Source organism: Phascolarctos cinereus, unplaced genomic scaffold, assembly GCF_003287225.1.
Source record: "Phascolarctos cinereus isolate Bilbo 61053 unplaced genomic scaffold, phaCin_HiC Scaffold_5;HRSCAF=322, whole genome shotgun sequence".
Taxonomy (NCBI): Eukaryota; Metazoa; Chordata; class Mammalia; order Diprotodontia; family Phascolarctidae; genus Phascolarctos; species Phascolarctos cinereus.
In genome coordinates, this window is record NW_027555958.1 from 284,099,480 (window position 1) to 284,122,914 (window position 23,435).

At 40.5% G+C, this 23,435-nt stretch overlaps 1 protein-coding gene and 1 pseudogene across 1 annotated transcript; both read left to right on the forward strand.

Annotated features, from left to right (window-relative positions):
• The first annotated feature begins 970 nt into the window (after window positions 1–970).
• SSTR2 (somatostatin receptor 2) lies at window positions 971–7,245 on the forward strand. The gene is made up of 2 exons (XM_021002430.2): window positions 971–1,296; window positions 6,005–7,245. The coding sequence occupies exon 2, from the start codon at window positions 6,108–6,110 to the stop codon at window positions 7,215–7,217; it is 1,110 nt and encodes a 369-aa protein (XP_020858089.1). The 5' UTR covers window positions 971–1,296; window positions 6,005–6,107; the 3' UTR covers window positions 7,218–7,245.
• A 2,929-nt stretch (window positions 7,246–10,174) lies between these two features.
• The window catches only part of LOC110219290 (peptidyl-prolyl cis-trans isomerase FKBP1A-like), a 31,329-nt pseudogene continuing 18,068 nt past the window's right edge, over window positions 10,175–23,435 (forward strand).

Here is a 23,435-nt window from a genome sequence, read left to right on the forward strand (position 1 = left end):
GCACCATCTAGCTGCCCCTTGTTTTGTTTTTTAATCTCTTTTTGGATATAGACCTAGTAGTGGCATTGCTAGGTCAAAGGGTATACACAGTTTTATAGCCCTTTAGGCATAGTTCCAAATTGCTCTAAAGAATGATTGAATCAGTTCACAACTCCAACCAGTTACTGTTATTCTAAGGGGGAGACACTTACTATCTATTTACCTAAGGAACTTTGGGGACATTAACCAGGATTTTTTTTTAAATTCACTAAAATTAGGTGCTACAGAACTCTTACCTTTTAATATTCTCCCGTATTCTTCCCCCCAAAATGAAGGGTGCTCAGAGAAAATATCCAGACGATCAAGAACTTAGGAGTTCGAGACTAAAAAATAAGGAAGCAGCTTTCCCTAAGCTGTCTTATAAAAGCTTTCTTTTCGCTTTATAGTCATAAGCTACAGTGAGTGGGAAAACAGTGATTTACAGGAGTTGTATCATCTATGGAAGGCATATTTGGGCTGTATCGAAGTGCTTACATTTGGCAATTCAGGAAGACAGAAGAAACCCTAATTCAGAGTGGAGCAGTACACAGACAAATAATATAACATTTTTTGACTGATGAGGCCAACCCTCCAGAGAGCTCTGTTTCTCCTAACCCAAATCATCCAGAAATGTGTTGATTCAGAACCCCCAAAACCAAGTGGGTTACTTCAAGTCTTGGAGAACTCTAAAGTGGTACCCTGGCAGCTGCTATTGGGAATCTAGAAATATATTAACTCTTCACTTCCACCAGACAGGGCCTCACTTTAGGTCACTGACCTGTTGTTCAGGGGCTTCCCAAGCAGCTTTAGGTTGGTTTTTCTGTCTCTCTGGCCCTCCCCTGCAGGTTCTCCCAAAGGACTGGGAGAGGTGGGCGGAGTGCTGGCTGGTGTGACGCAGCTGTTAGGGGAGAGGGAGGGGTAATGTGGGGAGGGGGTGGGTGAGTCGGGCTTGGAGGGAGAAAGCGATGGAGAGACAGGCGCGCAGACACACGAGCGCGCACACAGACACAGAAAGCACCAGCTCTCGGGGTTCCGCTCTACACCATCCGCTTGCAGGGCTGCAGAACGCAGCTGCCTGAGCTCGGTGCACCCGGTGGCCCGCTGGCCGGAGGTGCGAGGTAGAGTAGGTAGGCTACGGCCCCCCGGAACCGGGAGAGTGCAGCGCAGAGAAGGAATTCTCCTATCCAGTCTACTCCAGGAGCCCCTACCTGAAGGAAGAAGGGACCAGAGGAGCGGAGCAAGAGGATTAACTACATTAGCGGAGCTGGCCAAGCGAAGGTGAAAACACAGCAAAGTGTGTATGTGTGCGCGCGTGCGTGTGTGTGCTGAATCTGTAGTTGTGAGAATGCTTTAAAGTGTTTGGATGTGTTGCTTTACATACCTTTGTATTTGTATTTGTGCGTGCGCGCGCCGGATCTGTAGTTGTGTAAGAGTGTCTCGGTGTGTTGCTTTACATACGTTTGTCTGTGTGTGTGCAGGATCTGTGGTTGGGTGAGAATGTTGTGTCTGAGTGTGCTGTTTTACATACGTTTGTATCTCTGTGTCCATTTGTGTGCTTAATCTGTGGTTGTTTGAGTGCAAAGAAGTGTCTGGGTGTGCTGCCTTGCGTTTCGAAGGGGTGTGTGTGTGTGTGTGTGTGTGTGTGTGGCGGGGTGTTGTGTGTCGTTTTGTCTTTATTGGGGGCTTCTGTGTAAATGAATGGCTGCGGAGTGTGTGTGTTGGGTCCTGGTTTTGAGTCTCTGTGTTGTAGCTGGGTATGCGGTGCCCAAGCATGAGTCCGATTGCCTGGGTACGTCTAGAGTATATTCACATTAGAAGACCTCCTCCCCTGACCCCCACACACAGCCTCTGTGACCTCCTCCAGGCAAGTATTCAGGTGGAATATGCTACAGGTGAAAACTTCTCTCCGAGCTTCCTCGGTGGTCCGAGTAGTTTAGGCGCAGCAGAGTCGGGGAAGGTAACCTGAGCTCCAACCCCAACGCAAACACATACGCACACACACCACCCCTTCGAAATGAAAGGGTTGACTTCTTAGGTCCCTTCCACTTATAGATGCTATGATCCCAGCCATCCCTGCCTGGTTTGGAGATGCCGGAAACTGGGAAGAACGTAGGTTGGGAGGAGAGAAGCGGACACCCTGCAGAAGTCGAAAAGGGGATTCACCCGTGTTGTTTCCCTCTCCCCTGTCCGTATCTCATACACCCACGTAGCTTTTGCCATAATCTCACAGCCCCTCTGCAACTACCTCTTTGGCTGGGCTTGCCTTGGTTTCCCCATACTCCCCATCCCTCTTCCTAGGGAGGTTGGGGATGCACGTAAGATAAATTCCTCCTTCATTCTTTCCCCTCCTGTCCTCACTCCCACCCAGGAAAGTCGCTGGGGTTATACGGTTGGGAAGCAACGTAAGGGTTAAGAGATGGAAGAAAGGAAGAGGTTTTTGTCTACTAATGGGGCGGGGGGGGGGGAGGGGCTGATCTTCTGTGTTGAACTCTTCCCAGCCACCCGTTCTTTTAGTCAGTGCTGGTCCTGCATTTCCTAGACTTTCTAGTGTCTTTAAGGGAAAGCAACTCTCAAGGTTCCTTAGCCGTTCATCTCCATTTCCCTTTCCCCACCTCCCATGCAGTCTCTCTTGCTCCTAGGAAGAGAACTGACGTACTTTGACGCTACCTTGGGGTGGAAGGTGGAGGTGGGATGATCAGAACACAGCCCCCTTACTCTCGGTACAATCCTTGCCGCAGAACCTAGAGGGAGCCACCAGTCACCCATTCTAGTGCCTAAAAAACCTTACACAGTTAAAAAAAAAATCTTCCATATATTTAATTTCAATTCAATTTAAAAAAAAAAGAATTGATTCAGCCACCTACCTTGCAACCAAGTCCATGCTGGATATTGTGGGAGGTAGAAGAGAGAAGTAGAAGGCATTGAACCTGTTTATAAGGGTCTTGAACCCTTCTTGAAAAAGAGTAATATAGCCAATGCAAGCTCATTTTTTTCTATGAGAGACTCAGGAATTGGATTTTTCATCTCTCTGCTCCCTCACCCCTACATATTGGAAACGACTCTAACCGCTCCCTTACCACTGCAGCCTTCCTCCAGTGTTTTTTTTTGTTTCAGTCCATTCCAGAAGGAAATGACTAAGGATCTCATACAATGTATTTCTTTACACCCAGCCTGAGAGAGGAGCAAACACTTTAGACCTTCTTATTGCTCTTTCTCCATCACTCTGACCATTGCCCCAGTTGTCCCATTAAGATATGAAAATGGAATCATTTATGTATATACTCTGAAAAGTAAGCTGGAGCTTGGTAGAGCATGTTGGTTGTTTAAGCACATTTAGGGATATGTCAAATCAGAGCTATAAATTGCAAGGAGAGACAAACAAATCAATACTAAAGTGGCATTAACCCAGGGAAGTAACCAGAGAAACAAAACAGCCATTTCCTTCCAGTTTCCTTCCCTGAAAACCACCTTTTCATCTTATTTTGAATTTGATGAAACTTTGAAAAAAATTAAGAATCTCCAAAGCATATTGCAAAAAGGCTCACTGGAAACCCAAACTACCACCCAAATGAAAATGTAGTGGTGATGCATGCACAGAGAGGTTAAGGAACATTTATGATATCACACAGCAAAGTGGGGGCTAATGGGGAAAGAGAACCCAAGTCCACTAGTTTCTAGATTCTGTTTATGTCCTTTCAGTCATATTCCCCTACCTAAGCTTTCGTAGTTATTCATGAATAAATATATCATTTACTTAAAATTCAAGTCTTAGAAAAACTGCCCCTCAGGTGAAATTTCACATATCTGTACTGTTATCATTGTCTTCTGGGCATGAAATCCATCCACATGGAAACTTATTTAATCCCAGCCAGAGTCTGTGGTCAAGTCCCTAATTTATCAGCCCATGTAGTTCTGCTCTTTGACTGATCCCATCTCTCATGAGTTTTTGTCATTCATTTTTCAGTCATTTCTAACTCTTTATGACCCCATTTGGAGTGCCATTTCTTTTTCCAGCTCATTTGACAGATGAGGAAACTGAGGCAAACAGGGTTAAGTGACTTGCCCAGGGTCATCCAGCTAGTAAGTGTCTGAGGCCAGTTTTGAACTCATGAAGATAAGCGTTCCTGCCTTCAGGCCCTCTGTTGTGCCACCTATCTGCCCCACCTCTCACAAAACACAGTTACTATTGCTCTTTTTCATTGAGGAAGGAGAGACTCAATCTATTACATTACTATGATTTGCCCAGGGTCACAGGCACAATTCAAAGCCGGTTCAAAGGTCTCAGATCTTCACACCACATCACACTGTCTCTTCAGCATGAAGGCTAGGATTCATGCCTTCTGATTTCCAGTTCATTTCAAGTATACCACACTAGAAGAGGGGGCAGTTAGGTGGCACAGTGGATAGAGTACATGGACCTGGAATTAAGAAGATGTGAATTTAAATTTGGCCTCAGCCACTTACTAGCTGTGTGACTTTGGGCAGGTCACTTAACTCTGCCTCAGTTTCCTCATCTGTAAAATGAACTGGGGAATGAAATGGTAAACCATTTTAATATCTTTGCCAAGAAAACCTTACACGGGGTCATGAGAAGAGTCAGACATGACTGAAAACAACTGAACAACAACATACCAGAAGAGAGTAAGTACTGTAGCAGAAAGAATACTGGATTTGGAGTCAGAAGGCCTGGGTTCATCTCTTAGCTCTTCCCCTTACTGCCGATGAGGCCTTGGGCAAGTCACTTAGTATTTCCAGGCTTTAATTTCCCTTATTTATAAAACAATGAGTTAGTGGATGAGATCACTTCTGAGGTTCCAGCCAGTGCTAAATTTATGATCCTATAAATAGAGAAATAAAGACAATGAGACCAATCGCCCCCTCCCCCCAAAAAAACCAACCCAACATACCAATTTTTTTAAATGTGAAGAAAGCTAAAACGTTCATGAAAGTTATAAAAGCAGATTCACAACGTAATCAGGTCTAGAGAAATGCAAACAAGCCAAAATAATGAATTACTGTTCAATAATTATTATTTAATAGGGTCTCCCAAGTAGTCATTCAGGTCAATCTGGCTTTCCTTACTGAAAGAAGGCTGAGACTCTGTGACCTATGCCCTTCAGATCAGGGAGTTGACATTTTGTCCAAGTTTTGTGAATTTCTATGGCACAGGCTTTTTTTTTTCAATCATGTCTGACTCCTCTCAAGATCCCGTTTGGGGTTTCCTTGGTAAAGATACGAGAGTACTTTGTCATTTCCTTCTCCATCACATTTTACAGATGAGGACACTGAGGCAAACAGGGTGAAGTGACTTGGCCAGAGTCACATAGCTGGTAAGTGTCTGAGGCCAGATTTGAATCCAGGAGGAGAAGTCTTCCTGACTTTAGGCCCCGACACTCTATCCACTGTGCCACCTAGCTGCCCATAGGCCTATTAGCTTCACACAAATAAAAGCACTTTTGTGTAATTATATTATTGGTTACACATGAAATGGGGCAAGAAAGTATAGGTGCCTCAACAAACACCCCCACCTCCACCCTCCCCGGACTTCATTATCAACTCGAAATCAACTGCCACCTCTGGTAGCTCTGGAGTATTATCTTTATTATTCAAGGGATAATTTTTTTCTATTGAAGTATCTTACATAAATACTTAGAATAATGGTACAACCACATGATAAGAACTTCATAATAATAATCGATAACATTTATATGGCATCTACTACGTGCCAGGCACTGTGTTAAGTGCTTTGCAAATTTATCTCATTTGATCCTCCTAACAACCCAGGGATGTGAGATACTATTATTATCCTCATTTTGTAAATGAAGAAACTGAGGCAAATAGTGATTAATTGACTTGCCACACAGCTATAAGTGTCTAAGGCTGGATTTAAACTCAGGTCTTCCAGACTTCAGGTCCAGCAGTCTATCCACTGTACCAGAAATAAATAGCCATCCGCTGACGGGTCAGTTTTCCTTTTCCTTTCTAGATGCTACGATTTGTCTTTTGCCTCCAGGATCCTCTAAGGTGAAAACTGGTTCACTTCAAGCTCTTTGAACTGGTTAAGGGCAGCCCATTGTTACAAAGCAGCCATGGATCTGGAGTTTGAGCTACCCAATGGGAGTCGAATATGGTCACCCCCTTTTTTTGACCCTAATGGGTCAATGGCATCTGCCAACAGCTCAAACAAAACAGAGACATACTATGACCAGACTAGCAATGCCATTCTCACCTTCATCTACTTTTTGGTCTGTATCATTGGGTTGTGTGGTAACACACTGGTCATTTATGTCATCCTCCGTTATGCTAAGATGAAGACCATCACCAACATCTACATCCTTAACCTGGCCATTGCTGATGAGCTCTTCATGCTGGGTCTGCCCTTCTTGGCCATGCAAGTTGCCTTGGTCCACTGGCCCTTTGGCAAGGCCATTTGCCGAGTGGTTATGACTGTAGATGGCATCAACCAGTTCACCAGCATCTTCTGCTTGACTGTTATGAGCATCGATCGTTACCTGGCTGTGGTCCACCCCATTAAGTCAGCCAAGTGGAGGAGACCCCAGACAGCCAAGATGATTAATGTGGCTGTGTGGGGACTCTCCCTACTGGTCATCTTGCCGATCATGATATATGCTGGTCTCAGGAACAACCAAGGTGGGAGAAGCAGCTGCACCATCAACTGGCCAGGTGAATCTGGGGCGTGGTACACAGGGTTCATCATCTACACCTTCATCTTGGGATTCCTAGTGCCCCTCACAATCATTTGCCTTTGCTACCTGTTTATCATTATCAAGGTCAAGTCCTCTGGAATCCGAGTAGGCTCTTCAAAGAGGAAAAAGTCGGAGAAGAAGGTCACCCGCATGGTATCAATAGTGGTAGCTGTCTTTATCTTTTGTTGGCTTCCCTTCTATATATTCAATGTTTCTTCAGTCTCGGTTGCCATCATGCCCACTCCAGCCCTCAAGGGCATGTTTGACTTTGTGGTGGTACTTACCTATGCCAATAGCTGTGCCAACCCCATTCTATATGCTTTCTTGTCTGACAACTTCAAGAAAAGCTTCCAGAATGTCCTCTGTCTGGTCAAGGCGAGTGGCACAGATGATGGGGAGAGGAGTGACAGTAAGCAAGACAAGTCTCGACTCAATGAGACCACAGAGACCCAGAGAACTCTCCTCAATGGAGACCTCCAGACCAGCATCTGAACCTTCTCTAAGAAACTTCTATGTTTATACCCATTGGCTATATTCTTTTTTCCAATCTATTGCAGCCTTGTCCTGGAGAAAGAAGACAGTTGTTCTGGGGGAATTCTAATGAGAGAACAGTATTTGAACTTGCTTGTCCGAGTACATGGTAACAATACACTAAATTTGTTACCTCCTCACTTAAAGTGAACAATTAGAATGCAGGAAGGCTGTTCAAAGTGGGTGGAGAGAAAAGGATTTTACTTGGGTATGATTTCCAGGAATGCGGAGCGAGACTCATCAAGAATAGAGATCTGTAACTGTGTTTGTCTTTCAAATATGTTAATGTGATCACGTATTATTATATGAGTATTTGCATCCTACAAATTTATATCCATATTTGTAGCTATTCCCTTTATAGTTATTGCCTCAATTCCTTGTGTTTGTGTATACATGCTTCCCATAGACAATCGTATGTAATCTAGATGGATGTTGAGTGCAGAAACGTACACAGATATGTAATACTTTGCTGAGTTCAGGCAAATAATTTTTAAGCCTGAGGAATGGAAAAGCAAAAAGCTTTTGAAGAATCAGAACATATATTCACATGTTCTGTCTGACATACTCTACGGATTATTTATTTATTCAAGTGAATTGAAGCAGTAGTGATTGTTGATTATTGTATTTATCGAGACAAACTCATCTTTGCTAGAGTACTGTATTTCTCCATTTTAAATTGCTTTAATTTAGGGAACTGGGATTGAGGGTGGGGTGGGGGTGGACATTATAAAGCAAATTTTAAAATGGATCATGATTCTTATGGAGATCACTTTTATTGTCCCTACAGTGGAAACTAATAAAAAATGAAGTAAAGAACAACACACATTAGAAAAAAAATGAAATTGTCACAACAGCCAGAGATGGTAGTTATATTGATAGATGGATGCATAGAGTGTTAATTAAGTGCTATGTGCCAATCACTGTGCTAAGCATAGGAGTTAAAAATACAAACAAGCAAAACAGTTCCTGTCCTCAAAGATCTTACATTCTAATGAGGGAGAACAATCCATACAGGGGTGCTGGAAAGGGTTGGGGTAGGAGAAAGGCTATGGACACAGTAGCATGGTTTGGAGCTGGTGGCTGGGAAATGAGGGACGTGACCGGGTCCGGGCAAGATACGGTGTCAGAGTCGTAGGTGGTTACAGGGATTCATTCTGAGGTTCCTGTGGGCATGATGGCCAGAGTATAGTCAACATGGTTTGGAGCTGGAAGTAATTTGACTTCTTAATGAAAAGAAATGGAAATGGAATCAAGGGTCTCTTCAAAGGAGTTTTTAAAGCACATCATGAAAAGCAAATGATCCTTTTAATGCACACTGATGGCTCAGTATCACTATGTTCATAGCTCACCACCCTACACCAACCAATAGATCTGAATTTACTCTGTATGTGTGTATTCATAGAGGGCAAGGTATCACTTCCACCAGCACCTTTCCCACCAGAAATATATAGGCCATTTAACCAACCCTATAAAAATGCTGGTCTCTGATATTATCAGTGGTATTTGGTGCTCCTAAAATTATGTCTGGCCTTCTCCTCTACAGAAGATAATGAGAACAGACAACGCACACTTCATAGGACATTAACATTTTCCTGGATGTTAAGAAATATACTTCTAGGTGTGTGTCATTATTTCTGGGAATTATTCAATAAGAACTTTATAGATGTATGTATATATGGACCCTACCAAACAGCAGCACACTGATTGTATATTAGGCAAGAATTCTCCAAGACTCATGACTATCTCTCAGGCCCCGTGTTGCCCCTATCTAATGAGTATTTCTCACATTTGTCATTTTAGAACTAAGACATTGTTGTTGTTCAGTCAATCGGTTGTGTCTGACTCTACATGACCCCATGGAGAGAAATGTCCACGGGGTTTTCTTGGCAAAGATACTGGAGCAGTTTGCTATTTCATTTTCCAGTGGATCCTTTTGTCAGGCAATCAGAAGTTAAGTGACCTCCCCAGGGTCACACAACTAGGAAGTATCTGAGGTTGGATTTGAATTCAGGTCTTCCCGACTCCAGGCCTAGTGCTGTATTTGCTGAGCCACCAGCTGCCTCAAAAATTAAGACATGGGCACCTTCAAATTAATTCCCTAACTTCTCAAACATTGCACCATCATTCTTTTATCATTTCAGAGTTAATAATCTGCTTTGTGGATGCTCTAATGGCATAATTTTGATTCAGGGATGACTTTCCACTATGACTCAGTATGCTCCCTGGCTGTTTTACCATTCAGCATTAGAAATGCAAACTAATTTAAATGTTAATCTTGACTCAACAAAATTAGGAAAGTATAACTGCCTTTTAAAAATTACAGTGCATTCTAAAGCCAAATGTAAGTGATTTCTTTTGATTATATGGTTGTTTAGATTACACAGGACACATTAAGTCTCTTCCACAAGCATGGATGATGATGAGACTAAGACTGGTGGATCACTTGAGCTCTGGAATTCTGAACAGCAAGTAAGTCTAAAGCTGATCTGATCTCTGCACTAAATATGGTACCTATTACATAGTGAGCTTCCAGGAGACAGGGGCCACCAGGCTGCCTAAGGAGTAGTGAAATAGTTTAGGTCAGAAACAGAATACATGAAAGCTTCCATGCCAATTAGCAGTAATATCGGGTCTATAAATGACCCCTTTGCTTCTACCTTACACATGATGGAGAGACCCCAGTCTCAAAAAAATACAAAAAAATTATGCATGGATGATTTATTTAGAGATGATTTATATCTAAGTACATTAAAAATTTGAGTTTTGATGAAATAGAATGTGGACAAGTAGCCTAATTTTATAGCCTATCTTGGATAGGTGCTATTCTGTGATTCAGGAGTCCAGAAAGTAGCAAATACAGGAGTCAGTATTGAAATTACCACAGAGTTCACATCATCAATTTGAATTGTCACCAAAACATGCTAAGAACGTTTCTAGGAGACAAGTGCACACGCACAGAGGAAGATGAACAGCCATTAATGGTGGCCACTGGATTACGGTACTGTCCACAATGCCAGCAGAATGGAATGCTTGCTGTTTCTTTGGAGTTAATTGTTCTGTACAACCCAGCCAGGAACATTAGCAGTTTTTTGTCAGGTGGACCAAGATGTAAGCTGCTGTCTACTTACAGATCCCCAAATAACTCCACTTATCTCTATTCAATCAACAGTGTATTACTAAACAAGATAGCCTTATAACTTGAAAGGAGGCTTCAGTAGCTCAAGAAGGGTTCTGCAGGGGCAGCTAGGTGGCTCAGTGGATATAGCACCAGCCTTGAAGTCAGGAGGACCTGAGTTCAAATCCGGCCTCAAACCAAACACTTGACATTTACTAGTTGTGTGACCCTGGGCAAGTCACTTAACCCCAATTGCCTAAAAATTAAAAAAAGAAAAAAAAAGAAAGGTTCTGCAGACAGTCTTTATTCAACTGAGTTCTGGAGGAGCTATAACTTCTGAAGAAGTCCTATTCTGTACAACTAAGGTAAAGATACTTGGGATACTCGGGAGACATTCAAGCTGAATACCATGGACAGATTACTTAACCTCTCTTGAGTTGTAGTCTCCTAATCTGTAAAATAGGGATAATAATAGCTAACATTTATATAGCACCTTAGAGTTTGCAAAGTGCTTCATAAATATCTCACTTGAGCCTTATAACAACCCTAGGAGGTAGGTACTATTATTATAGTCCCAATTTTACAGATGAGCAAACTGAAGTAGAGAGAGGTTAAGTAACTTCCTTGTAGTCAGACAGCTAGTAAGTATCTGAGGTCAAGTTTGAACTCGGGTCTTCTTGGCTCCAAGGCCAGTATTCAATCCATTGCACCACCTGTGCTATCTACCTCACAAGGTTATTTCAAGAATAATGCTTTGTCATCTTTATAAAAGTGTTATATAAATATGAATCATTAGTATTGTGAGGAAGAACAAGAGGGAACAGAAAATCAGAGCAAATATGGAATATATCCAGAGTTTCCCAAGCAGCGTTGATCTCATTAGACCTTTGGCCTAAACCAGGCTTTGAACATCAGCAAAATATTTTTGAGACTCCAGGGGGTATGAATTCCTTCTATGTTTTAATCATAATGACATAATTTAATTTTTTTTCTAGGCTTTTCATATCCTTCAGTGATATTCTTCTAGGCCACAGCAAAAGAAAAAAAAACAGTATGAAACAGGAAAAGAATACAAGTAATTTTCATAAAAGAAAGAAAATGCCCCCTTGAGGCCAATACCTGGAAAACTCAATATCTAGGTCTTGGCATATAACTGGCCACTTGGTTTATCCACATTTTTCATCAGAACATTGAATTATCAAGGATCACAAACAGAAGCCCCTACAGAAGGCCAACTTTGGGGACAAACCTAGGCCAGAGGTTAGAGAGAGGTTTTTTGGCTACCAAAGGGAAGCTGAGGTCAAACTCCCACAAGGTGTGCCTAGAAGGCTTTTTCAACCAGAAAGTAGGCCATGTGTGTTTCATTCAACAAATACTTATTAAGAGCGCGCTATGTTTCAGACACGTATGGGTGCAATGACAAAAAATTAAAATGGACCCTGCCCTCAGGGAGTTTATATTCTCTTTCTTTGTCAGTAATTTTTTTAAAGAGTAGTCTGTATCACCTTTTCTACGCTTCAATACGGAGCCTAGAACAACATTTCAAGGAATATAGGCTTCCTTTCTCCCCTATTCACCCTCCCCCTAAACCTGTCAGTGACTGAAAGCTGGCAGATATCCAAGGAAAGAAACTAGGTTATCTCAGATATTATGTATCTGGGTTATGCTTAAGAAGCAGAGGTAAATATTAACCAAGGCTTAGTGACAGTAGAATAAAAAACATTATTGATAGCCCTGGGATTAAAAATGAGGATAATAGCATTAAAATGAAATGTTGCATCTTGATCACTGGGCTCCAGAAGAAATCTGTCTTCCATTGAAGAATGTTTCCAACAGGAGAGAGCTAATAGCTGCATCTGATGAACTTTAGGAGACTGGAAGAGTTGGGAGAAGGGAGGGGAAATGTAGGAAAGACTATTTTTAAATTTAAAACATATTTTAAAGAGAAAACTGATATCGCAGCTGTTGGACTTTAAGGTGACTGGGGAGTTGGGAGAAGGGGAGGAGATATGGTAAAGGTTATTTTTTAATTAAAAAAATTTTTTAATCAAGTAGGTCTGGCATTGCCCAGAAGTTAATTTCATTTTAATATTCTGCTTTTAGAACATGATTGTTATAGGTTCTTTAAGTCCTCATTTAGCTTAGGATATGAGAGGAGATCAGGGTCCCCTCTGCTTAGAAACCAATGAGTGACTCTGTGGAAGCTGGCTCAACCTTCAGTCCTCACTACATCAATTCAATTCCACAATCATTTATTAATTGCCTATTATTCCAGGCATCACCTGCTTTAAATGTAAGGAGAGAACCAAAGTGGGAATACTCTGTATAGAATTTCATTTCAAAATGGAAGGGTACCAGATGCTCCTGAAAAGAAGACAGAATGGCAGCCTATCTCATTCATTCAACCCAGGATGGTTCCAGTTATCTCATAAGCAGAGGGTGGTGGCCAATATGTAGTAGGGTTAGAAATAAGGAAGGACAAAGAGAGGGCCAAGCCTAAATACAACCGTAGGGTAGTCAGCTGGAATGTCAGATATTGATGTTCAAACCTAAAGCTTCTCAGAAAAGGTGTTGACAAAAGGCCAAGGGGAGAAACACTGAAGGGGAAATGTAAAGAGGGAGCCTATTATCATTTACTAAAGCTGCTTTCCCCAAACTCGGCAGAGGTCAGAAGACCTATGTGACACAGGGCAAGTTGCTTTACCTCAGTTTCCTTGTCTGTAAAATAAGAGAGTAGATGATCTCTAATATCCCTCCCAGCTTCTTTCTCTACCTTACAGCCCTTCTGTTGAAGACAGAAGGACTTCAGTGAGCCAAGATCAATTGCTTTGTTGAAATCCCCCTAAGTCATTTTTAAACACAGTTCCCAAAATTTCTTACCATATTTCTAAAACATGGCACAGGCTGAAACCCACATCCCAGGATACACAAGTAACAGTCTTATAAGAGTCTGAAGCATGACATCAAACAGTTTGCAGAGAAGGAAAAAAGGGGAAAAAAAGTTTTCACTTCCTAATGGTTTCACAGCTCTATAGAGAAAGTAGAAAGTGCGTAGGACTGAGTGAATAAATCTGGAAAATCCCAGCTCTGTTGCAAATTATGTGACTTTGGGCAATTTACTTCATCTCTACGCCTCATCTTTTTCTTCCTCTATAAAATAAGGGGGGTTGACTATATATAATCCCTTCTGGCATTATGAGACTAGGTGATACCTCCTTTCTTGTGTCCTTCACTGCCCTGCCCCCAACACAGACATGTCTTTTGGTCCATGTCTACATTACTGAAACTCTTCAAAGAATTCATTCAAGGGCTATTAATACAATTAGTGCTATAATAAAGTCGAGAGATCGTAGGTGGAATCTAATTGTCATTTTCCCCCCTTAGGCTGGGACCCAATAAGGGTCAGTTAGCATCACACAGAATATAATTATGCCACATACACAGGCTGCACACCTAGTCCTAGCCAGCTGCCTTGTAAATGCAAAGGCATAATCAAACTGATTGGCTGAAAGAGTATGGATGGCTGAGTATAAACAATCCCCACTGCTGGAAAACCAGCTCAAAGCATGTCTTTTTAATAGGGTGATCTTTGCACAAGAAGGATGGCACCAATTTCTCAACTGCTACATAGTAGAAGAGGCAGCATGATTTAGTGAAATAGAGAACTAGCCTTAGAATTAGGAAAACACAGATTCAAATCTGGTCTCCAACATTTATTTGTTATATGACCACAGGGAAGTCTCTTGACCTTTATGTGCCTAAAGCAACTTCCTAGGACTTGCATATGGGCAAAATGTAATCTGTTTTGATAGAGGACATTCTCATATCAAAGCTCTCTAGAAATCAGGACTTTACATTTTTATAGAATATAAAGGAAAGTGGAATGGTTCTCACCAGAGGTAGAATTTTAACTAAAAATTTTCTCTTTTCCTCTCATTGTCTAAGATTGAGGTTGCATTCTTTTTTGGAAGCTGTGATGTAATAGTTGATTGACCCTAAAGGCTAATTATAGTTTTCTCCCTCACATATGTGCATAAAAGTACAAACAGGAATTTCCTTGGATTATATTGACTATAAAAGAAACCATTTCTCCACTACCCCACCCCCTTCCCACTCAGATTTGTCTAATCAGTCTCTCTCTCTCTCTCTCTCTCTCTCTCTCTCTCTCTCTCTCTCTCTCTCTCTCTCTCTCTCTCTCTCTCTCTCTCTCTCTCTCTCTCTCTGGAAAAGGTAATCAAGGGTGAAGGGAGAAGTCAGCATTGTAATTTCTTCTTCCTTTGATGTAACAGAAACATGATCTGCAGGGTCCTTTTTGCAGATTTTAATTAAAGTTTGATCCAACCCAGCTGCCACCTCAAACATGGATTACCTTCAACTTCAAGGAAGTAAGGACTAACAGTGATGGAGTCTTAATTTGTTTGGATTCCCTTTAAATGTTTCTTTACAGGTTAAACTTTAATTCTTCTCCAAACTCTTCCATAGGTAAAGGATGTTTATTACTATAGGTTTGCTGGGGATAGCAGACTACAGCTGTCATTTCTCTGTTCTGTATCTTCCTCATGTACAAGAGTGAGAACTTAAGGCCAGTCAACCTCCCACACTTCTCGCTCTCTCTTGCTCTCTCTCCAGCGCTCTCTCACTCTCTCTTTCTCTCTCTCTCTTGCTCTTTCCTGGGGCCTTTAGATCAAAGACAGGAGAAGTTGTAACCATGGCAACAGTGCAAGTAGCCCAAGTGAGGGGCTGCCTCCATAGCAAAGGATACTCCAACCCTGACTTTAAGCTGAAGTGAATGTTTCTTGTCCAGCTATGCAAAGACAAAGTCTCGTGTGCCCGCAGGGAGGTGATTGTACCAAAGAAGTAAGCCAGCCTAGAGACATTTATACTGTTGGGAATTAAGGAGCTTTCCCCTGTTGCCTCTACCATCAAGTGATTCAAATCCAAAAAAGCTTCTAGAGTTCGGACTGGGCTGAATATCAAGCATAGCTAGGGCGGATCAATCAAGACTTTGCCCGAAGATACTAAAAACACCTGCAGGTCTTCTGCAGAAGAAAAACCGCTTTAGCACCTGACAAGAAGAGTTGATTAAAGCTGAAAGTTAAGCTTCCTTCTCCCACCCTGGCAGCTCCTGGCTTGCCTGGTGTCTAGGTAAACTTCTCTGTAGCCGGGTCATGCCCAGGTCAGCCTTGCTCTCCCTCCTCCACTCACGCTTTTGCAGTTAGAGGGGAGGGATCAATATCTGGGTTTGATAATGGCCTTTGGCCATCATCCCATTGCCCACTATGTTACTTCATATTGTCCTAGGCACAAAAATTGCAAATCTCTTCTGAATTAAAAAGCATATTTCAGAGCAGCAGACACTCCTCCTTAGGTATTATCTCCATTCAAAACAATACAATTCTTATGGTCACAGCAAACGGAAGACTTCTAGGCTAGGCTCAACAAGTCAGCTATTCTACTTCATGGAAATTCCTTCAGAATAGTAATTCCCAGCCTTTTGGGAGTGACATGGTATATGGTAAAGAGGACACCTGACTGGAAGATGGGAACTCTGGGTTCCAGTCCTTGGTTCTGCCAACTCTTGGAGAAGACACTTCATCGCTCCAGGCCTCAGTTTCCTCATCTGTAAAATGAGGTTTGACTAAGTTCTCTTTCAGTTCTAAAAACCAAGCTTCTTGTTACGTGATTTCAGAATGTCCCCAATCTGTCTTCTAAAATATTCCATAGCATCTACTTTAAAGACCTAAGTGAATTCAAATAGATTTCTGTTTTGAAATTTTCACAGTGTCCTCTTCAGGAAATTGGAAATTATCCTGAGCTTTCATAAAATTGGACTAGGAGTCACCGCTCCAGAGGCAGAGCCAGCTGGGAGACTGAGGGTGCACTACTTGGTCTGTGCATAAACTGACCATCTTATTCCCCTCCATCCTGTCTTTCCTGATCCTATCATTGATCATCCATACTTAAATGAGGGAGAGGATGGTAGGGGAAAACAGTTCTTGACATTGCAAACACCTAAACTAATGGTTTCCTATGAATTTAAGACTGGCATTGGAAATCAGCATCTCAGCTACAGTTAAGATTAGATTACTCATCTCCAGAGAGCTGCAACTTTCTCCTATTCTGTTTCCAAGGCAATGGATATTATCTGTAATATCATTCTAATAAAAGGAAATAAGAGCAGAGAGTGATCTATCAACCCTTATCCAAAGGAGTGCCCATTTTAAAAAAGTCACTTCTCTAATCGGTAATGCTCTAAGAACACCCATGCCTTTGGAATCCCTAGTTTCCTTCATCAATTCCTCACTTGCAAAATGAGATGGAAAAGGAAATGGTAAACCACTCCACTGGGGTCACAACGTTGGGCATGACTGAAATGAATGAACAACAACACCGTCCTTTAAGACTTAGCTCATAACTCCCCTTCTCTCAGAAGTCTTACCTGATTGCTTCAGTTGTTAGTACTCTCTCCCACAGTAACTTATCACATACGTACCTATCTGTTTCCATTGGTCGCTGCATGGTACAATTGATAGAGTGCTGGACTTGAAGTAAAAAAGATCTGAGTTCAAATCCAACCTCAGACATTTACTTGGCTTTGTGATCTTGGGCAAATCATTTAACCTCTTTCAGCCTCAGTTTCTTCAGCTATAAAAGGAGATAATAGCACTTACCACATTGGCTTGTTATGAGGATCAAAGGACAACATATCTGAAGTGCTTTGCAAACCTTAAAGTGCTCTATAAACGCTAGCTATCATCATTATTATTTGTGACACTTAAAAAGTTCTAGAGACGTAGTTTCTGGTATAGTCATTTATTTATAATGCTAGCATTTTATTAACATAATGAATGGTCATTTGGCCATTTCTCTTGGACCAAAGATGACTCAGGGTGATGGGCTCACAGTTTATATACCCTTGGAAAAGGGGGGTGCACCTGAGGGTGGAAATCAACTCTGATTGGTTAACAAGTAATAAGAGAATGAATATTATAACAAGAGGTGGGCTTATTCCAATGAGGGTGTGACACTGAACACCCAAATCTTGGTCAAAGAGACATCAATTTCCATATGACCTTTCTGACAGAAGGGAGAATCCACATTTTCCCAGACCTGTCTGAGTAAACACGATGAGTAGGAATCTGCTCATTTGCCTAAACTTAGAGTTTCTTTTTTTTTAAATTTTTTTTTGCTTTTTAGGCAATTGGGGTTAAGTGACTTGCCCAGGGTCACACAGCTAGTAAGTGTCAAGTGTTTTGGTTTGAGCTCAAATTTGAACTCAGGTCCTCCTACTTCAGGGCTGGTGCTCTATCCACTGCGCCACCTAGCTGCCCCTAAACTTAGAATTTCTTTACTGCATAAGTCTTTTTTTTTTTTTTTTGGCTAGGCAACGGGGTTAAGTGACTTGCCCAGGGTCACACAGCTAGTAAGTGTTATGTGTTTGAGGCTGGATTTGAACTCAGGTCCTCCTGAATTCAGGGCCAGTGCTCTATCCACTGCACCACCTAGCTGCCCCTACTTCGTAAGTCTTTGCCTGAGATTTCCCACATTGGTTGATTTCTGGATGAGGAAACAGAAAAAGGGAAAAACCTTTGGTCCTAATTCAATAATTAGTTATTAATATATGAAAGAAATAATCATTTCCATCATATTTTTCCCAGAAGAATGTAAATTCCTTGAAAACAAACAATTTTTCATTTAAATCTTTTTATCTCTAGTGCCCAGGCACACAGTCCTGGTACCTAATAAGCACTTAATATATGCTTGTTAGATTTGCTTAGATTGACTAGAAAAGAACAAACACTGGAGTATATCTGTTAATGTGCCCCTGGCTTGAAGTTGCCTTTTCCTAAAGTCTGCATTTCATTGCTAAGCTATCCATCCATCACTATTCTAATGTCACCTCCACTATAAACATCCTGGGGTTTCTACAAAGCACAGATCAATCATTCTCAAACAAGACTGAATCCCCTGCTCACATATACACACCCATATTGAAATTCACCTCAGTCCTCTTCTTTAAGTGGTGCTATAATTTCCACACAAAAGAAGATAATGAAGGTATGCTTTCAGGTTTCTTCCTTCCATTAGTCTCTTTGAAGCCTTGATGGGACTTTCTTTCCCCCATAACCTGTGTTTAAAAGGAGGCCTGGAACCACTTTCAGATACCCCAGTTGCAAAAACAGTTATGTTAAATAACTGATGATTTTAATGTTCAAAGAAGAGATGAGTACATGGTACAGAACTGGGTTTTGAAATTAGAAATTATTGGGTTTTTTTGTACCTAGTTATTCTTCCCTATGTTTTTATGAAAGTCTTATCTTTGCATGTTTAATGTTAATGTAAAACAGCATTTATGCTTTTTATGATGCTCCAATGCTTTATGAATGTGTGTGTGTTTATATCTGTCATTGTGGATAAAATTACATCTATGCTTGCCTTTTTGATTACTTATAGAACTTTAAGCTGAAAAGCAAAAGATAAAACTTTCTTTTTATTAGCTTGATTTTTAAAAACAGGAATGTGTTCATTTATAAACAACTGTCAAGAAACCACCTTAGAGTGACTAAAAATAACAGAATAGAGCAAGGAGTGAAGTTTTGTTTACTAAATACATGTTGACTGGCATCTCTGGAGGGAGTTTTCATACAATGAATTCTCTACACCAATGAAATCATAGATCCAGACTCCAATCCAAACTCCTTTCTCAGACGCTCACCTTTAGAAAACCTCACAGAGTACAAGGTAATGTAACCACGTATACTTTTTAAAAAAATTTATTTTATTTTAAATTTATGGAATAAAACAAGCATTTCCTTTACACAGTATGATAAAAAAGATGATTGCACATGAAATTGCAAATCTATTATGTACAACTTGCCATTCCTTTTACATATCTAATAAAGCTATCATATAAATTTCTTTTTACTTTCTGTCTTATATAGAAAACTGAATTGGACATCTTGTTTATTATTTGGCCATACTAGCCTTGCAGAATAGCCCCATTAAAATTTACCAGCCCACAAAACCATTTCCAGGCTGTGAAATACTCCTATGTTCTTAACAAAATCTTGCCTCTAATTGGGAGCATACCTAAGGGAGAAGAGTAATGCTGCTGAGTTGTCCATTTCAGTTCAATCCTTGTTCACAGTCTGATTTCAAGGAATCCTACATGCTTTCTTTCAGACTCTATGGCTCCATTCTAATAAGTGTGGCTGAGCTAAGGAGAGAAAACGGCAAAAGGGAAGGCTATAAAAATGTGATTTAAGGGTATCAGTTCTTTGCTGATGATAGTACTATAAATGAAAATGTCAGGGATTAAAAGACAATAAAAAAAACCCTATGGAAAATAATGAGAAGTAGGAATGAAGGGAGAATGCTCTTCTAAGACTTAAAACTATATTCTAAAGCAATAATCATCAACACTCTTTGGTACTGTTAAAAAAAATAGAAATATAGATGAACAGAACAGATGAATAAGAATAAGAAATAACTGAACTCTATAACCTATTGTGCAATAAATTTGAAGAGAATCAGATAAAAAACCTTTTTCACAGCTAGAAGTGATTATAAAAGATAAAATAGACAGTTTGATTGCATGAAACAGAAAGTTATTGCACAAACAAAGTGAATACAACTAAGATGAGAAGAAAAGACACGGTGGACTTTGAAAAACACACTATTTATCAACTGTCTCTGATAAGGGTCTGATAGCCAAGATATATATAAGCAAAAGAAATATGTGAGGCCAAAAGCCATTCCCCAGTAGATAAGTGGCTAAAGGAAAGGAATAAATGTTCTCTCAGAATGTTTTCAGTGGCTATTCCCCATGCCTGGAGCTCTTTTCCTCCTCATCTCCATCTCCTGACTTCCCTGGTATTATGCAAGTCTCAGCTAAAGTCTCATCTTCTGCAAAAAAAAAAAAAAAGTCTTTCCTGATCCTCCTTAATGCTAATGCCTTTCCTCTGTTGATTATCTCCAATTTGTCTTGCATGTATTTTGCATATAGTTGTTTACATGTTGTCTCCCCTCCTCAGACTGTAAGCTCTGATCCTGGAGAACAGAGCTTGTCTTGTGCCTTTCTTTATATCCCAAGCACTTAGCACAATGGCTTCAATACAGAAGATGCTTAACAAAAGCTACTTGACTGGCTGACTCCCTAGAGAAAAATCACAAACTATTAACTAGTAAATGAAACATTGCTCAAACCACTAATAGAAGAAAATTATTTTAAAAAACCATGAGATTTCATCTTACATGTAGCAAATTGGCAGAGATGACAAGAAATGGGAATAATCAATGCTAAAAGCATTGTGGAAAGATGGGCATGTTAATGCATTGTTGGTAGAACTATGAGTTGATTCAACCATTTTGGAAAGTAATTTGGAATCATGTGAAGAGAGTGAGTAAAACGTCTTTACTCTTTGGACTAGAGATCCCATTGCTAGGCACATATCCCATGACATCAATGATTAAAAAAAGTGGGGAAGGGGTGGCCCTCAGTGACACCAGAACATTTGTAACAGCAGTTTTTGTACTGGAACTGGAAAAACAAAGTAGATGCCCACTGATTTCTGAATGGTTAGACAAGTTGTGGTTGATGTTTGTAATAGAATGTTATTGTGCTGTAAAAATCAAACACAAAACTATTAACATAGTTCAAATCCAGCCCCAGACACTTGTTAGCTATGTGACCCTAGACAAGTCACTTAATCCTAATTGCCTCCAGTAAATAAAAAGATAAATAAGAAGCTATTAATATGATGAACACAGAGAAGCCTACAAACTGATTCCAAATGAAATAAGCAGAACCAGCAAAATGATATGCATAATGATGACCCCAATTTAATGGAAAGAATAGCTGCGACAACAAAACAATCAGAAATGGATGTTGTAAAATTAGAATGACCAAGTGGGACTCCAAAGATGAGACAAAAGAATATACTTTCCTCCTTTCTTTGCAGAGATGGGGGATGGTGGATATGGAACATTACAGAACATGTCAGACTTTCTCAGGAAACTGGTTAGTTTTGTTGAAGTTTTTTCTTCTTTGTTAGAAAAGATGACTCTTTGGGAAGGAGGGGATTCACTAGGAAATGTAGGTGATTTCAAAACAAAAGACATTTAAAAAAATCTGGACTTTTTGAAGCAAAAAAAAATTCACCATTCTTTGTGATATATCATCAATTAATCAATAAACATTCATTAAGCACCTACTATGTGCCAGGCACTGTGCTAAGCTATCATCCCCATGTTTACACTCAAGCATGAAAAAGAACTCCCATCTATTTATATCAGAAAGGTGTAGGCTTGACTAAATCTTTGTTGCCCTATTGAAAAGAAAAGCTGACAGAAGTGATATTGCTGCTATTAACAGTGACCAACCATTCTCCAGCCTGGCTAACATCAGACCTTTGCTTCTCATCTCCCCCTAGTGGAAAGATTAGGAGGACAGTCAGATGATGGAATAGACAATGATCTTCATTCAGGGTGCAGAAAACTGAATGAAAGATCATGTCCCTTAACCAGAGACTGTACCCTGACTGAACCTGGGTGTCCTCCAAAAGGAACTGTGAAATACTGGATTTTACTTTTCAGCCAAATCTCTTTTAAAGCTTGACAGTCCAGCCAGATGTGATGGCATACACCTGTAGTCACTTGCTACTGGGAGGCTGAGGCTGGTTGATTGCTTAAGCTCAGGAATTCTGACTTGTAGTTGAGCTAAAGCCCTATCAACTGGAGTGTCCACAATAAGTCCAGAACCAATATGGTGCGGTCCTTTAGATCTTTAGGCTGCCTGAAAAGGAACAAACCAGCCCACATTGGAAAAGCAGCAGGTTAAAGCATCCATGCTGATCTGCAAGGGGGAAGGGGAAAGTAGAAAGGAAGAAAGAGGAAAGGGGAAAAGAGAAGGGGGAAGGGGAAAGGGGGGGAAAGAAGGGAAAGGGGAGAAAGGGAAAGGGGAAAACAGAGAAGGGAGAAGAGAGAGAGGAAAGAAAAGGAAAAGAAAAGCCAATGAAAAGAAATTAAATTAAATTAAAAATTGGCATTTTGAAAGCTATCTGAGATATGCCAGTTCTGATTATTCAGAGGTCAATGGCCTGAATAGTGCTGAGTTTTCCAAAAGGAAATGGAGGGCAGCAGTGAATTGCCTGTTGCTGAGCTCTAACTCTCTATTGCCCTTAACATTGACCCTTAGTCATATCATATAGGAAGTTACCACTTACTAGATACTATACTGAGTGGTCTGGCAGCCTGATTTGTTGGGTCAGCTGGATATCCTGTCTTTTTCTACTGGAAATGAAACTACAATCAAGACAGTTCTTTTCAGGTGACAAAACCAGTTCACTCTAATGCCTTTTATATCATAGGTGAAATGTTGATATAACCAAAGACAAAACTCTACTTTTGAGTCTGACATTATAAAAGGTAACTACAGTTATGTGCAAATTATTTAGGACAAGCAATAATTTTGATATGATTTCATTTTGTGATAGTAATGATCATGCATATGTTCTTTTACTGACAGCAGGCTGACTCAGAATAGACCGAATGAAATCTAATTGAGCTAGTTGCCCCACCTTTAATTAGTTCTCTGTCAGCTGAGTGCTGCATCTCATGTCATACCCATGTGTCATTGATCTCTTATATTGTTTTTAATTATGTGGTTTTTAAGAATATTACTCCAAGAAAATGTGCAAAGGTTATAACTCTTAAAATGTACACTTCAATAACTGTTAGAGATATTGCAGCAGCTATGGGTATGAGGAAGTGGATCAGTCACAACCAAAGCACAAAGGAAAGTGCAGTTGAAAGCAAAACAAAACAATGCTTAGAACTGGCAAAGCTTGCTGCAAAACAATATAATTAATCCTCAGAAAATAAGCAAACACTTTCAAAGAGCTGGTAGCTAGGAGGATTATTATTGATTACCTCTACATCTTGACATAGGCTATTTGAGGTTGGAAGAGCAGTTAAAAGACCAGTGTTAAAAAAAAAAACACAACAGCAGCTATTATTATGAAGATTATGGGTAAGATAATACAAAGACTAGAGTACTAATGATT